The 16,725-nt window shown below is 38.3% G+C and overlaps 1 protein-coding gene across 6 annotated transcripts in view; it reads left to right on the top strand.

Annotated features, from left to right (window-relative positions):
- RABGAP1L (RAB GTPase activating protein 1 like) overlaps window positions 1-16,725 on the top strand; it is a 229,957-nt gene that overhangs the window by 119,738 nt on the left and 93,494 nt on the right. For 4 of the 6 annotated variants that reach the window (XM_058808733.1, XM_058808734.1, XM_058808735.1 and 1 more), the window contains exons 14-15: window positions 2,960-3,073; window positions 13,897-13,971. In XM_058808733.1, coding sequence (XP_058664716.1) covers window positions 2,960-3,073; window positions 13,897-13,971 — 189 coding nt within the window. Of the gene's footprint in view, window positions 1-2,192; window positions 2,339-2,959; window positions 3,074-13,896; window positions 13,972-16,725 lie in introns of all 6 variants that reach the window. The other 2 variants (XM_058808738.1, XM_058808736.1) reach the window with 2 other exon arrangements.

The raw sequence follows: 16,725 nt of genomic DNA, 5'->3' as shown, positions 1-16,725 counted from the left end.
TCTTCCTGGGATCTCTGCCTGGTTGTGCACACAAGGAATAGTGCATATCTAATGAGCTGCTTTCTTTTTCTTTCCCTTTGCTGTTTTTGCTTTGTGTAACCCTATGCCTCACTAGACACCATTCAGATCAGGATTTGAGGCTGGAGTTATTATTCTTCCATTTAGCATTTCTGCAGGACTCATCACTACAGTATTTCAGTGCTTCAGATGTTAATTGATTTTCATAACACCCCACTGAGATGGGGAATTATTATTAACCAGGGAAATGGAGCACAAGGAGATTGAGGTCAGAAGTGCTGCCCAGTTTGAATGCCAGCTTTGAGACACCTGTTATCTGGTTTATTATTTATTCAGTAGTCACATTAAACTCTTGAATTCCTTTAATTACAGCTGCAATTCTGCATCTCTCATACTGAGTCAGAAGTTGGAACACAGGCAGTACAGTAAGGAAAACTCAGCTGAGCACTTTTGGCATTCTTTTTGTTAGGGATGTGCCTGTTTTCATGACAGTAGCTTTGGGCAGAAGTGGGGCAAGTATTAAGTCTCAAGAGATTTTTTTCTTCCTTAATAATTTCTTCTTCTGATACAATGCTTATTCTTCAGCTCTTGGAACAAAATAAACAAGGCTCTACCTCCAGGAGTCTCTTCTGCTCCCTAATTGTAATTCATCACCAGAGTGGCTCCACTTGTGACAACAAATGAGTATAGAGGTTCTTTATGGAGTGTGAGATGTTCTTAATTAAAAAATTCCTGAAATGAATGCATAAAGATTGCCTTGTATTTCTTTATTTTATGATTGCTTATGTACTCCTAATTTTAACATTTATTCAACATAAACAGTTTTCTGTTCTCTCTGTTTTATTTCTGTGTTGATCTGCCTTCTGGCATCATTGGCCCATATTCAGCAGCTTCTTGATAGCTGGGAATGGCAGGAGTGTCAAGGGCTCAGCATTGCTCCTCTGCAGAAATTCAGCTGTTCCAGAAGAGACAACTTGAGGCAGAGCTTGTTCAGCAGCATGGCAGCTGTCATAGCACTGGCACATGGAGATAATTCTTTTCCTCAGTAGAATATTTTCTCTGAGTTGACAGGAATTTTAGAAGTAAGATCATTAGAACCTGAATGCCTTGATAGCCATCTCACCTTTTTTTTTTTTTTCCTGATAAACTAACTAATCACAACTTTCAGAAGAATAAAAGTGGTCTGAAAACCTAAATGAGGGTGTCTGTAAACTCATGTGCTTTGGTACCTGAGAGCAGCGCTATCCACAAACTCTACTGAAAAAAGATAGAAACTTAACTAAAGTATTGTTTTCTATATTTTAATAAGTAATTCTAAACTATCTTCTCCCTAGATTAATTACTTGGTTTCCTTCCTTTATGAGTTTATCATATTTCAAAGACAGGTTGTCTTTTGAGGAGGAGTTAATTCTCCAGTCTTTGCATGTAGATCTTATTTTGGGCCCATTTAATTATTTTCCTCTAGACTTTTTAGACACAGCTTTCATTAGTAGGGCTGAATTAAGACTGCTTCAGGTTTCTTTTAACTCTGTAAAAGTTCATGTGCCTTTGGGCCTTTACACAAATATTTTTGGCCCGAACTTGAGCATTCTCCTTGTCAACTTTGGTGTGCTCAGTTACACTTCGTCTTCCCCAGTCAAGACAAGTACTGAGCAGTCAAGTACAATGTCTCAGCTTGACTGGAAAACCTTGTGTACGCTGGATGTGGTGATTTTCCTGAAACTTCCCCTGGATCTTTTCAAGTTCATGCTGAAAAATGTCTGTAAGAGATTTCTGTAATAGATTCTGTAACTTTCCTGGTAGATCTTTAAAGCTGCTTCAGGCATTTTCTCATAATTTAACTGCATGGTCAGATGGATTTGGGAGGCAGACTGCAGTTCTCCAGCCTCTCTGGTATTTGGAAGCCATGTAAATGAAAATAATAATTAAAGAAGTCTGATTAGAGAACTGCTTTTTATAATTTTTTTGTTATTACTCTGTGTTTGTTGGCTTGTGATTTAGACAGTGGGGTTAATTTTGAAATAAGCTTTTTTTTTTTTATGGAGAATCCTGGTTAACAAGACACAATCTGAGAACTTAGAAGCTTTTCTGTAACAGAAATACTCTGTTTTCAAGGTAAAAGTTAGATTTATATTCCAGGTTACAAGAGAAGGTTTTGTTGGTTTTTTCTTTAGGATTACAAAGGTAATGGAGAAAAGCACCATTTGATATTTGCCAACCTGAAAGTACAGCACACTGGAACCTGAAGATAATTAACTGTTGTAGCTCCAGCTCTGATATTTTGATACAACTTCCTCATCCACACAGTGATGTTCTTTAGGTCTGTCTGCATTGATTCCCATCTTTTTCTAGAAATCCTTTGAGTTTTAATTAACATTTTTTTGGTAGATTGATACATACAACATTTCAAATTAGTAGCTTTAAGCTTGCAAGACGGAGACAGCCTAATTTTTTGGTGGATTTTTGCGTTGTGTTTTTGGTTTGGTTTTTTTGGTGTAGTTTTTGTGTGTTTGTTTGTTTCTGTGTTTGGGGGTTTTTTTGTTTGTTTTTTTTACTGCCAGAACAACACGATTAGTATATGATCTGTGGTAAGAACTCACCAACAATTAATTTTGATAATGATGATATTATATAATTATATATAATGATGATATAAAAATTATAATTTCCTCAGAGTTCTAAATCTGAACCTTTAAGCATGCAGGACAGAAAACATGCCATGTTGCTCTTGTTCAACTGTCAAGCTATAACTGCATAGGAGACTAAAAAGGATTTTCATTTTCTTCTCAAAGCATTTCTGGAGAAGTCAGTAAAGCAGTTATCTAATGTATCCATATTGAGTACATGTTGAATTTTATATTATATTACATTAATTATACTGTTAATGGGTTCATGTGTCAGGATTTTTCTCCTTTTTTTTTTTTTTTTTTTTTTTTTACAGGATTCTGCTCAGGAGAGTGTCATCAAACGAGATATCCATCGTACATATCCAGCACATGATTATTTTAAGGATACAGAAGGAGATGGGCAGGAATCTCTGTACAAAATCTGTAAGGTACAGTCAGTAATCTCAATTTTAAAGTTCCATTTTTTGTGTGACTTTCTTTTGCCTTGCTAACCCTGTTCTGGTCCAAGTTGTTAATCAGTAAGATTTTAAAGCTTTGTTTAGATTGCATGTGGAGACTGTGGTGTTTCTGCATTCCCTTTTGCAGCCTTGCATTTGGTACCTCTTAAGGTGCAGGTGAGAAGAGGCTCAGGCTGGCTTTGCTGAGGTGAGAGGGAGGAACCTGTTCAGAGGGAGTGGTGTAGGAGCTCCTCTTTTGCTCTGAGGTGAAGAGATTTGCAGAGGAGGAGAAACAGACCCTCAGAGCAAGCTCTGCTGTGAGGTTAAACCAGAGTGTCTGTAGACAATTCCGTGGAGAACAAGTTTTTGACCATTCCCAAGCAGTGTGTGAGCAGAGCTTTTAACTCACAGCTGCCAGATCACCTCCAATGAAAAACACTCTTTAATTTTTCCAATTTGCACATGGGAAAGTTGAGGTACTAAATCAATAGATTTGTCCATCTTGTACAGACAGACTTCTTTTGTTTAAGAGAGATCCAGAAGGTAAAATATTGCAGCCATGCAGCCAAGCAGAGACTTTTGTGGCTGGCAGTTGTAGATATTGCTGTGGTTTTGGCAGTCAGCTTTTGTTTCACTTTTTTTTTTTCCTAAAATTTATGAAATTAATGTAGAATATTCTGTAGAATATTACATAATGCAGAATTCATTCTGTTCATATAGAATGAATTATTGCCCTAGGCAAAGCCCTTTCCCTTCCTCTTCCTTGTGGCTGTTTCCACCTCCTGCTGATTACTAGAATTGATGGAGTTGTCAAGCAGAAAAAAGTGTTCAGCCTTTGGGGTATAATGACACATTTTCCTGTTCCCCAGATAAATTCTCTGGTGATACAAACTCCTATTCAAATAATAATTTGGATGAATATTAAATATAGCTGCTTAGCTACTGGGAATTCAGTATTGTGAGCAATTCACTGTTTAAAAGAAATACAAAATTGGGGAATAAAGAGAACTTTCAAGCAATGGTGTTGATTTCTTCCTAGTCTTGGAGGGCTCTAGAGGGCTACAGGAAACAGTTCCTGTGCCAGTCTGTGAAAAGAATAAAAATGCAGGTAAATTATGGGCTTGTCACTTTGATACCAGTTAAGTGAACAATGATGGAATAATTCAATTTTTCAAGAATTACATGTGAGAAGTATGTTTTAATGAAGGCCTGTGAGTTTACTGAAAATAGATCGTGACAAGCCAACACAAAAAGCCAGAAGTACAGGTTCCATTGGTGAAGGTGTTTTGACTGGAATTCTGTAGCTCCTGTGGCCTGCCAAGCTCAGAATGTATAAATGCTGGACAAGTTAAGCATGAACAAGATACACATTAAGGAGTTAAAGACTGGCCAGCAGGTTCCTAAACAAGCACTGAATAAATGGATTTCAGTCAAAGCATTAGGAATATCCCTTCTTCATTCCAGGTACTCTGGTGAGTCACCTGGAAGAAATCAGAAAGTCCTTTTTCATGAAGATATCTTGGTGACACAGAGAAAAGGGGATGGTAAATAATGAAATGTAAAGGATGTGGAGATGGATGAACCTTATGTAGGAACAGTTTGACTTGAGCAACTCAGTGGTTTGCAGCTGCCTTTAGTTACAGTGTCCAAAATTAAAGACATCTATTCTACACTGGAAAGAATCTGTAAAGTTCTGTGAGGATAATGAAAGAATTTGGGAACATTCTTTGAAAAGAAAAATTCTTGCTCATTAAGGTATCTCAGTCTATTTTAATAAAGAACAAATAAAGGAGTAAATCTGTCAGAACTGGAAGCAACTTAGAGGAATTATCTGTCCAGCAGGCAGCTTCAGAGGGGCACAGACCTACCTGGGTTGTTTCTTTTCTGTAGGAAATGTGAATAATTCTGCATGTTTTCTAAATCTGGGGGCTTCCCTTGCTCTCAAAGCCTCTCCTACTCCTGCAGAGGAAGTTGCTGTAGCTGTTATTGCATCAAGGTGCCCCCAACATTGGGAGTAATGTGCTCTGACTCCATGATTCAGAAGGCTGACTAATGCTTTATTAAAACTATACTATATTACATTAATACTGTATTATAACTATAGTAAAGACATATTATATTATATTATACTATATAAAAGATGCTAAATAAAAAAACATTACTGAGGCAGTCAGGACACAGCTTTGACCCAATTGGCCAAGGAAACAAAACAATCTGTAGCAGAATCCAATTAACAAATCACTTTGGGTAAACAATCTCCATAACACATCCCACATGTGCCAAGCAACAGGAGTAGTGAACAGAGATAAGAATTGATTTCTTTTCCTCTCTGAGCTTCTCAATGCCTTCCCAGGAAAAATCCTGAGAGAGAGAGAATTATGTCTCTGTTAAGAGAATGTGAATGCCACAGTTAGTTCTCTTTTCTTGAAGGATCTTGAAACTTGGAAGTGCTTCATCCTTGACAAAGAGAAAGTTAGGCAAAAACTCCAGGAGGCCTGTGTGGATGAGCAAGGTGCTCCTGGACAAACTCAAAGACAAAAGGAGGCCTACAGAGGGTGCAAACAAGGGCACCTAGTCTGGTAGGAATACAGAGAAATTGTCCAAGCAGACAGGGATCTGGTTTAGGAAAGTAAAGCCCTGATAGAATTAAATCTATGGCCATGGATGGGAAGGATGACAAGAAAATATTCCATGAGTACATCTGTGATGAAACTAAGATTAGAGACAGTGTGGGAGAAAATGTTCTTTCCTGTCCAGAAGGAAAGGGCAAACCTGCTTAACCTTGGACATGGACAAGGCTGAGGTACTTGATGACTTTTTTGCCTCTTTTCACTGGCAAGTGCTCCAACATCACTGCTGAGGCCACAGAAGGCTAAGGCAGGGACAGAGAGAATGGAAAACTCCTCAGTGCAGGAGAAGATCAGGTTTGAGATGATGCAAGGGGCCTGAAAGGCCATGGAACCTGATGAGATGCGTCTGTCGCTCTGAGAGAACTGGCAGATGGAGTTGTTAAGCCACTGTCCATGTATTTTAGTCATGGGCATCCTGTGAAGTTCCCACTGAGTGAAGATGGGGAAATCTAACTCCCATTTTTAAAAAAGGCACGAAGAGAAGGCTCCAGAGAGGCCTTAGAGCCCCTCCCAGTGCCTTAAAGGGGCTCCAAAAGAGCTGAAGAGGAATTTTGGAAAAGGACCTGGAGTAACAGGACACAGGGAATGGCTTCCCACTGCCAGAGGGCAGGGTTAGATGGGATATTGGGAAGAAATTCTTTTCCTGGCAGAGGTTGCCCAGAGCTGTCCCATCCTTGCAGCTCTGGAAGTGTCCAGGGCCAGGCTGGACAGGGCTTGGAGCAAGCTAGGCTAGTGGAAGGTGTCCCTGCCCGTGGCAGGGGGTGGAATTGGATGAGCTTTAGGGTCCTTTCCAACCCAAACCATTCTGGGATTCTGTGATCAGAGACCTCTCTGTGTGTCCATCAAGTTGAGGGCTGCTCTTCCTGTGAAGCATTTTGTATTTACCTGCAGTTTAATGACCTCTGTCACGCAGCGACTTGTTCTTGATAGAACATGTTCTGCATAGCAGCTTTGCAGTCACTTTCTAATTCCCTGCTACAAACAGCTTTGTCTCATCAGCAGCCTTTGTACTATTTTTATGTGTTTTTATTTTTACTGTGCTATATTTATGTGTTCTTTAAGGTTTGTGAATATTTGCAGCACATCTTTCTGCAGGGTTCTGTGAGTGACCTCACCTTCACTCTCTGGATTAGAACTGACTTTATTCCTGCCTTTGGCTCTCTCTCCTTTAATCAATTATTTGAGGGAGTAAGGGGATGTTCTATAGCAGCTCAGTTCCCCAAAAAGCCTTTGGGATCTTGGTGAAGGGTTTATGAAAATCCTGGTGATTTTGGTGCCTCCCTCATTCCTTCATGTGCTTGTTGGTTCAAAGAAGGATTTGGGAAGCATTGCTTTCTGGTAGAACAGCCACATCCAGTCTTCAGCATGGAATTATTCATAAATTTACTGATTACACTGAAAGGTTTATACCTACTAGCCAGTATTGAGGTCAGACACAGCTACTGGGGAGAATTCCAGGCAGAGATTTCCAGCATTTGCATTTGTTCTTCATCCTCTCACAGTTTGCTTAAATGACTGTGGATGTGACCGATACCTGTTTGGGTCTGACTGAACCTTGAATTTATGATTAATAAACTGTTTTCTCCAGTATGTGGGTTTTCAAGAAATATTGTTAAAGCCTAATTAATTTGCTTATAAAATTGTCATTCTATTGGGAATAAAAAGTAATTATCTGTGTTGAAAGTAATAATGTGGCGGCTTTGTATTGTTAGAATAACTTTTACCAGAGGTGCTGAGTACTTATCCCTTTATTCTAATGTGAAAGCAAGAAGTTTGAAGAATGGGATTTTTGAATATGGTTAGGAAGGGTCTGTCCTCAAGTGAGAGGGCAGAAAGCTGAAGAGCATTTTCTTCATTCCCCACTGAACTGAGAGATGATCTGAGCTGTCAGATAAAAAGGAAAATCATTAAAAGCTCACTGCTTCATTTTAACAGGTCTGCCAGTTTTTGTTCCAACTCTTTATCTCCTCTTCAGAACAGTAGGAAACCAGGAAAGATGGGAACTTTTTCTGTTGCAGAACATTTATGTGACAAAGTACCTAAAAATAAACATCAGGACTGACAGTGGTGATAAGGAATGAAAAGAGTTTCAGATTCTAAGACTGGAGATTTCACTTGAGGACACCACTTAAGCTGGATTTTCACAGAGCAAATTTTGGGCAATCTTTGTGAAAACTGCTGCTTCTTGCCTGCTTTCTGTTTAAATACTCTGCAAATTCTAGCTGTGTTTGAAGAGCTTACCTCAGTGTTACAATGCATAACTGAGTAATGCTCAGTGCCTGCTTCCAAGCTCTGTCCATGCTCACAGTCTGAGGCTCCAGGGAATCTGGGCACCTGGCAGAATTAATCCTCTCAGCTCTCTGCAGTGTGAGCAGTGCAGAATTTAACATGAGATGTGTTTTCCCTGATTTTCTGATTAAAGTAACTCCTATTTAACAAACAACCGCTGTGACTCTAACAGGGAACAGGGAGCATGGTGCAGGAAAATCAATCAGGTGATCTGGGACTGGGCAGACTGGGAAAACACACACAATGGTTTTCAGAAAATGGCAGAATTACTTCTCAGAGGCTCAGAGTTGGTGGTAGTATTTCTCAGTAAGCTGAGGCCTTGCAGAAGGATATGAATCATTTGTATCAGGATCTATTTTGTTACTAAATATTTATCCCTTTGTGGATGAGATTTGTAGTTTATTCCCCTTTCTGGTCTTGCCTGAAGGTTTTAGGTGCAGGATCAGTGTGGAGGCTGGTTTGCTCTGAGACCAAACACTGTGTTTTAGTTGCGGGGTGTGTTTTCTGGTACCCACATTGAAGAATAACAAACTGCATTCTAGCAATGCTAACACTGAGTGGGCTCCATTATGGCGCATTTTAGTTTTTGATACTGTATATTGAAATATGAAAATCCCTTTGAGCTGCTCTCCTGTAGCTTTTTCCCCAATCCTGGTCTCACTTGCCTGCAGGTTTTAGGTGCAGGATCACTGTGGTAGCTGGTTTGCTGTGGCACCAAACGCTTTGTTTTAGTTACAGTCTGTGATTTTTGGTACCCACATTAGCAGAGAGAATAACAAACTGCTTTTTAGCAATGCTAACACTGAGTGGGCTCTTCTATGGAGTATTTTACTTTTTGTTACTGTATATTGAAATATGGAAATCCCTTTGAGCTGCTCTTCTGTAACCAGCAGCTTCTATGCCCATGATAAGCTGGGTTATGCTTCAGCAGAGCTGCTGCTTAGTGCTGAAAGTCTAATTTTCATATTTTATTTTTTTTCACATTTTCATTTTATTTCAGCATGTCTTTTCAGGTAGTCACCTCACTGTGCATGTATTCTTCCACATTTTTCAATCTTTAGTATCTCTTTAGATTTACAAATGGGAAGTTTCAGTGTTTGTCAGAGAGCAAATCTCTTTTGTTCCTGCAGAAATCTATTTGCCAATTAGAGGATAAACACAATCAGTGAAGAATTTATTTTTCACCTTTTTTTAGTTGTTTCTTTTCTTTGCTCCTGGGTTGAAGGAGCAATGCTGGTGAATATTGTCTTGTTTCATTCAAAGGAATTTTAGTGTTACCTTGTTTTCTTCTGTTTACATTACAATAAGGATTCTTCTCTGCATTTGTCTTCAGCCGCCCCATTCTTGCACACAATGAAAGATGCAATGAAATTATGTAGAATTTTCTGCTGAGCCTGTACCAGTGGAAAGGTCAGCTCTGGAATCCTGAAAAATGCTGGGAGTGCTCTGTTTGGGGCCTGCCTGGTTGAGGGTGAAGATTTCTACATCCTCTCAGCTCTCCCAGCTCTGGCAGAGGCACATTGTGTAACAGCTTCTTCCTGATATTCCATAAATGAGTAACTAATGTCTAAAAATAGAGTTTTAATGCAGAAATTCCTTGTGTAATGTGAGACATACTCAATGCTGCACCCATAGGAATATTATTACTTTCAGACTGTTAGTCTTATTATAAATTCAGGTAGGGAGTTTTAAATTCTGCTGTTACTAAATTTATTTAGCAACTGAGGATGTAATAAAATACCTTGTTGTGTAAACATTAAAATAAAATTAAAAGTAATAAAAATGTAATAAAATATAAATAATTTTAGTTAATAATAATTGAAATAATTATAAAAATAATAAAATGCCTTGTTGGGTGAAAAGTCTGCATCAAAGTATGGATGTTTTCCAGAGACACTCTGAGTTTCAGACACCATGGACGTCTTTTAAGTCTCCTAAAGCAGATTTCAGCACAGAGCTATGTCTGTGTTAAACACTGAGTAGCTTCCCTTGGTCATTTCATAGAGATTGTAGAGAGGCATGACCTCTCGTCTTCCTCATTTAAATCTGCTGGCACTCACAGACAGGATTACAGAAATCCAAGCTGAGGTTTTAAATTCAGCTATCTTTCCCTTCATCTTTTAAATGCTAGTACATTGAATTTTTCTCTGTGGAAGATTCTGTTCTTGGGAGATTTTCCTTTAATTATTTTGGAGAAGAGTTTCTGCCCAGCCCTGGGTTCTTGGTTCACTTTCCCAATGTGCAGATGTTTCTCAGTCATGGACTTTGAGAAGACTCTGCTTCCAAAGAATTCACTTTCTAATGATGATCATCTAATAACTGCATAGTAGCTCTTTTCAGTATTCAGATAACTATTAAAAAGATGTCTCAGTTCTCTGAGATCTTCATTTAGTTAGAAATGAATGAAAACAGGCTTCAAGTCAGAACCTTCATTAAATCCCATTTATGAGACAGAATATTTAAACTCTCAGTTAACTGGGGAATTGTAATTGGAAGTTCCTCAAGAGCTTAGGAGAATAATAAGTTAAAAACTCTGAGATGTCACAGATTGTCATGGGAAAAATCCCATCCTCTTGAAATTATAAAGTTACAATGACTGCAATGGAAATAGGAGATTTGGGATTTTGCCTTGTTTTTATATTTCAGGTGGAAAATTAAAGTTGCTTAGCTGCATAAATCTTAAGTAGTTGATCTTAGCCTGTTAGTTAATGATATGATATTATGGTGGTATCTGTAGGCAGCATCCTTATTTTGAGGTTATTCTGGTTAATTACATCATATTTCAGCGCTATCAAATCCCATAGGTTGCTTAAAAATAAAACAGTATAATTGGAAATGTGATGTGCATTAAGATTCCAAATTCTCTTTGCATTGGATAGATGCAATGAAATCCTGCATATTTTAGAGACTTCATTAAAAACTAAACCTTTGGTTGTCAGGATGATTATGTTTTGACTTTAGAGCAGAATCTATCTTTGTTTGATCTAATTCTGATGTGGAACTGAAGTTTGTGTCCAAGTATCTGCAGACAGCTGCTTGTTAAGGTCGGATTTTGGAAAAGGACCTTGTGGAAATGAATCTCAAAAAAAATCTTTTTCAAAAAAACTTCTTAAAAAGTGGAAAAAATGGATCAAGCAGTTAATTTTTTTTCATGGGTTTTGGTTGCTTCAAAGGCATTTTAATAATTCCCTTTTTTTTACTGGGGCCCTTTGACATTTTTCTTCTATATAGGCAGTGTCCACTAATTAATTTCATATTTTTATTTAAAACAAATTATCCAATACTTGCTGATTTGTACTTCTATGGATCAACCTTTTTAGAAAAGTTTCCATTTTTTCATCTCTTCTGTTTTAATCAGGCAATTAGTGGTTTACCAGTTTACTTTTCCCCTCAAGCTTTTTTGGTGAATAACATTCATTCTTAATAATTTTTCAGTAATTTTATTCCTTTTAATTTATGATTTCTTCTGATGTTCAGTTGGACACAGATCCTTCAACACATCCCCTGTTAGGAATGGTTCCAGCAGGATAACAAACCTTGTGATTCTTCTGTAATAAAACAAATACAAGTAAAGTTCACAGGGATTTTCTGCTGGAGTTTAAATACAACTTACATTGACCATCTGTTTTCCAAGCAGAGACTTTGCCTTCCTGCTCTGGATGTGTTTGAAATGGATTTATTACCAGCTCAAATGTGTTTAGGAAGTTGATTATGAGAAACTTGGCTATTCTTCCTTCATATTTTTGTATTTAACTGCAGAGTGAGAATTATTTTTTGTACCCTCCTTGTTTTCCCTCTTTTGCTGTAACTTCAACTTCTTTCAGAATCACATAAGAAGTATGTTTTTATTTCTTACAACTTCCTGTACTTTTCAATCTATGCCAGTTTTGGAAGCAGTTTGTTTTCTCCAGTGTGTTGGTTTCTCGATACTTATTTTAAAATAACTTGTTTGGAATAATTTACTGCTCTTTTCAGCAAATTATTCACTATAATGCTTCTCACAACAGAGAACTCCCAGGCACTGATAATTTGATGTTCTTTTTCAGCCTAGATTTTTTTTTTTTTTTGAAGTAAATTAGAAGTGGTGTTTTATAGTATGAAGAAATCATAAATCAAATTTCTCATTTGTAATTCTGCACATCTGTTTCTAAGTGGAGCTGGCCTATCAAAACCAGGAATAATACATCATTTAGGAAAACTACAGAGACAAGATATTAGGCATCTACAAAATGATAGATCTGGGCAACAAATAGATAATGACTCATGATGGTGATTAACCAGTGAATGATTCTAGTTAATGATATAAAATATTAATTTAAGCATCTAAAGGCATTTCTGTGAATTTGATACTAAGTAACTAATTAACTTCATTATGGACAGCATCCTTTTTTTTTCTCCAATTGAATTTTGTATCTGCCATTGTGTAATTCTCAGGTTAGATTTTATGTTTGACTTTTGTGACTGTTTTAAACTGGTAAACTGGGTTTTGATGGTTCATTAAACATTTTACAGTGATTTCTGTGACTTCTTGAATTTTCTTGTCCACTGAAACTGAGCAAAGGGCTGGGGTTATTTTCACTCAGCTCCTGACTAATCCCATCTAACAACTTTTGAAAGAGTGGTGAGCAGTACAGGTAAAGGGCAGAGGGCTGCAAGTCCCAGGTCAGCTTTTCCCAAAGGAAATGTAAGGCTAAATTGTTCAGAAACAGTGACCTTTAAAGGAATACTCAGAATATTCTGCACTTGGAGAAATCCTGTCTTCCAGAGTCATTGCAGAATTCCTCACAAGTCCATCAGACTGAAAAGTGGATTGTCTGATCCTTGTGACTCCTTCCTCCCTGGCTCTGCCCTTTGCTTTGCTTTTCCCTGGTTGTACCCTCAGTATTTTGCTTTTTCTCTCAGGATGTCCCTCCCTTTGGTGTCAGTCCTGCTGCTCCTGCTTAGACTTCCGCAAGTTTCCACAAATTCTTAACATCCTCTGACAGCTCTTTAAAAACAGTATCTGTCTTCTCATCTTGCAAAAGTAAAGGGGAAGGAAAGGTTAGTTATTTTAGTTTGGGGATTTTTTGAAGAGTAAGAAAAAGCATGTCTGTCATAGCGTAGGAAAATGAGTTTTGTTCATTCTTCAGCATAACAAGGGCATGGAAAAACTGTTTCTGATGAAATCTTCAGGTTACAGTAGTTCTCAGCAGTTTTCTAACCTTAGGTCCTGTACTTGCATAATGTCAGAACTTGTTTTTCCAAAAACAAACATTCTCTTTCCCCCCAGCACAAACTAGCCTGGTTTTCATGTTATATTTGTTGCATTGGTAAAGGTCTATCATTTCTCACCTGAGCTGAATTATCCTTGATTTAAGTGAAGGGAAATTGCATCCATCTCTTCTTAAGCTGATTGAAAAATAAAAATAATAATTTCCAACTACAACTCCAGCATCTGTGGAGGGTTGAGAGTGACCTGTGAGTGTTTTTAGAAGAGCCCTGAAAGCACAAGAGTGGTTACAGTTTTACACCCTGTGTGATTTTAGCCTGTCCCATGGAGAATCATGGAATGGCTTTGACTGGAGGAGACCCTAAAGTTCATCCCACTCCCACTGTCCCAGGCTGCTCCAAGCTCCATCCAGCCTGATCTTGGACACTTCCAGGGATCCAGGAGCAGCCACAGCTTCTCTGGGCATCCTGTGCCAGGGCCTGCCCATCCAATGTCCCATCTAACCCTGCCCTGTGTCCATGTGGAACATCCACTGTGTCCTGTCACTCCAGTTCCTGATGGAATAAATCCCAATTTCCTTGTAGCCCCCTTGAGACCCTGGCAGTGTCCTGCACAGCTCCTTGATGTCACAGTTTGGTGGTGCCTGTATGCATTTGAAATACAGTTGTTGATTTTCTCTTTTCTAGGCCTATTCTGTCTATGATGAAGACATTGGCTATTGCCAGGGACAGTCCTTCCTTGCAGCTGTGCTTCTGCTTCATGTGAGTTAATTGCAGAATGAAAGCTTTGATATTTGTAACCAAGGCAGCTGTAAAATCAGTTGTAGTGCAGCCATGCTGTTTGACAGATATTTATTGTTATTTATTTGCCTGTATTTTCCTCTTGTTGCCTTTTTGCTGTAGAGATTAATGGCTTCTACCTTCATGAATGTAGATTTTGTTTATCTGGGAGAAATCAATTAAATTCTCAAATACTTTTGTGTCAAAACCTGAAACCAATTTGTTACATATTAATTTTTTCTTTTAATTTAGTTGTCACCTAAGTAAGCTCCCTTTGTGTTTATGTGGAATTTAACTCCAGGAGACATTCTCAGAGCCGATCATCAGAGCAAGTAGTTTCACTAATTTTTTATAAGATTTTTTTTCTTCTCCTAGGGACATTTTGTAATATCTTCTGAAGGAAAGCTGATCTTTTAACCTTGATATTTTAGCCTGTAATCAAAAGTTTCACGAACTTTGATCTGTTGCTTGCTTTATAAACACATGGGTATATGTCCAGAGATAAATAAATAAATACCCAATTTTTATAGGTGCAAGGTGCTTTACATCTGATGTCTCAGTGGCAAAGCAGCAGATTTAAATAGTGTATTTATTGAGGTAATGACTATCTGAATAAGCCACCACAATTCTTACTCAAGCTCTTGCCTGCTTTTTCTCTCAGGTTTTAATTAGTAAAATCAGTCAGTATTGAAATGCCTTTTGAAGTGTGGCTTTGAGACAGCTGCTGGTGTTGTGTGTTACACACACACTTCCCAGGGCATTTGGAACTCAAATTCAGATTAGTTTTAAGTTGTAATTCCTAGGAAGAGCTGTGATTCCTTGAAGTCTTGAGAATCATGCTACAAAGCAACAGCATTGCAGAGAATCTTTACATCTTTTAAGAATAAACCCAAAATAGTCCCATTATTGCAGTCTAACATATACTGTAAAATAGCTTATCTAACACTTATTTTGCAATTAATTTTTTACTCAAAAGTTTTTGAAGCTGCACTGGAAGAATGAACCATTTTCAATACCACAGTTATTCAGAAATGTGTGGGTGTCACATTCTTAACATTTGACTAATACCTCAGCTCCTCTCCCTTAGTGCTGTGCTGTCATTGCTACAGAGAATCAACTCTGTTCTTAGTGTTTCTGGAGCTGGAGGAAGTTGCTTCTACACAGGGACTGTTAAATGGAAATTACACTCATTTTAATAAACCCTTTGTAACTTCTGGTTTCATCAGAGGGTATTAAAGTGAAATGCTTAGAGAAGGGGGAAGCAAGGAGTCTCAATGAGCCCATGTGATTGGGGAGCTTCCTCAGATGCCCTCAGACTCCTCTTTTTCTCCAATTCTCAAAAAATTCTGTATGCTGTGAACACTTGTAAGACCCTCTCTAACTGTCCTACCTTCTCATGGAATTCCAGAGCCTTTCCTTTCCCTTTTTCCCTAGGACAGGTTATCCTTTCTCTTCAATGTTTATGTGTTTCTGGCATGGTTGGGTAGCCTGAATCACCATCCTCTGTTTGTGTGATTTTCCTTCTTTGATGAAATTCTCATCAAGGGTATGCAGGTAACTTCTAATCACAGGGAAACAGTTAATAATTGTACTGTGAGGCTCACAGTACTTCACTTTTTTTCCTTGTCTATTTTTCAGAGTCATTGTCTGTGGGGGAGAAAAAACCCCATCTAAAATATCACTTTAAAAAAATCACAAATTCCTTGTTTTTGTGATTTCAGAGAAACTCTAGCAAAGGGCACATATCTAAATGCTACAAATCAGAATGGCAATGCCCAAAATTAAAAAAAAAAAAAAAAAAGAAAATTTGATTTACAATTTTGAATTCTTAGGGTTGGTAATACTGGAGAACTTCTGTTCACTGAGAGCAAGGACTTGGAGAGCATTTTGCCCCAGTCCTGACCTCTGTTCCATCTCCCTGCGTTAGGGAAGAGATGGTTGGCAAAGCACCAGAGTCTAACTGAGCATGTAGGGCAGATGTGCCTGTGCATGGGCACCTGTCATTTCATTAGATATAATTGTATTTTACCAAAACCCCTGAAATTTGCACTCATTCTCTTACAGAACAGATTCGAGCCTTTTGGTCAGGATAAAATTATTTCTTTTCCTTACTTTGTCTGCAGCTTTTTTATGCTGTCAGTGGGGATCATTCCATCCAGATAAAATTGTGATTAAGAGCTTTGAAATTCCTAAGAATTTGTCTTGGGTGAATCAAGCCAGACTGATAGGCATCAGCCAATCTCGAAATACTTTGTGCTAACCAGTTACTTTCATTTATGAGGTCTGAAAATGAAAATGAAACTGTCTGCCCATGGCCCTGGAGACAGGGCTGAGCATAAGACAAAACCCTGAAGGGAAATATCAAAAGCGTAAAATTCTCTTTGAAGAAAATGCTGAGCTTTTACCTGTAGCTGGTATTTGATAAGAAGCTGGCAGTTGGCCAAATGAGTGAATACACTAAAAGGTCAAGAGTTGTTTTTGATTCTCAGCAATTGTTTTCATTTGTTTGAATCAGGTGCTTCCACATGAAGAAAGCACATTTTGAATGTGATGGAAGGGTTGATTTGGGCGCTGTTGGTGCCTGTTGTTATTGTGTTACCTGAAGGCACAGGGGAGGGTCATGTGGGGGTTTTGTGACACAGGGCTTCCCACTAGGTCAGCATTCAGTGGGCTCAAGCCAGCAAACAGAAGTGCGGCTCAGACAATTGTGTTAGTGCCACCTTCCAAAGCACTGTT

Source organism: Ammospiza caudacuta, chromosome 7 (assembly GCF_027887145.1).
Source record: "Ammospiza caudacuta isolate bAmmCau1 chromosome 7, bAmmCau1.pri, whole genome shotgun sequence".
Classification (NCBI taxonomy): domain Eukaryota; kingdom Metazoa; phylum Chordata; class Aves; order Passeriformes; family Passerellidae; genus Ammospiza; species Ammospiza caudacuta.
This window is presented reverse-complemented; position numbering and strand designations above follow the sequence as displayed.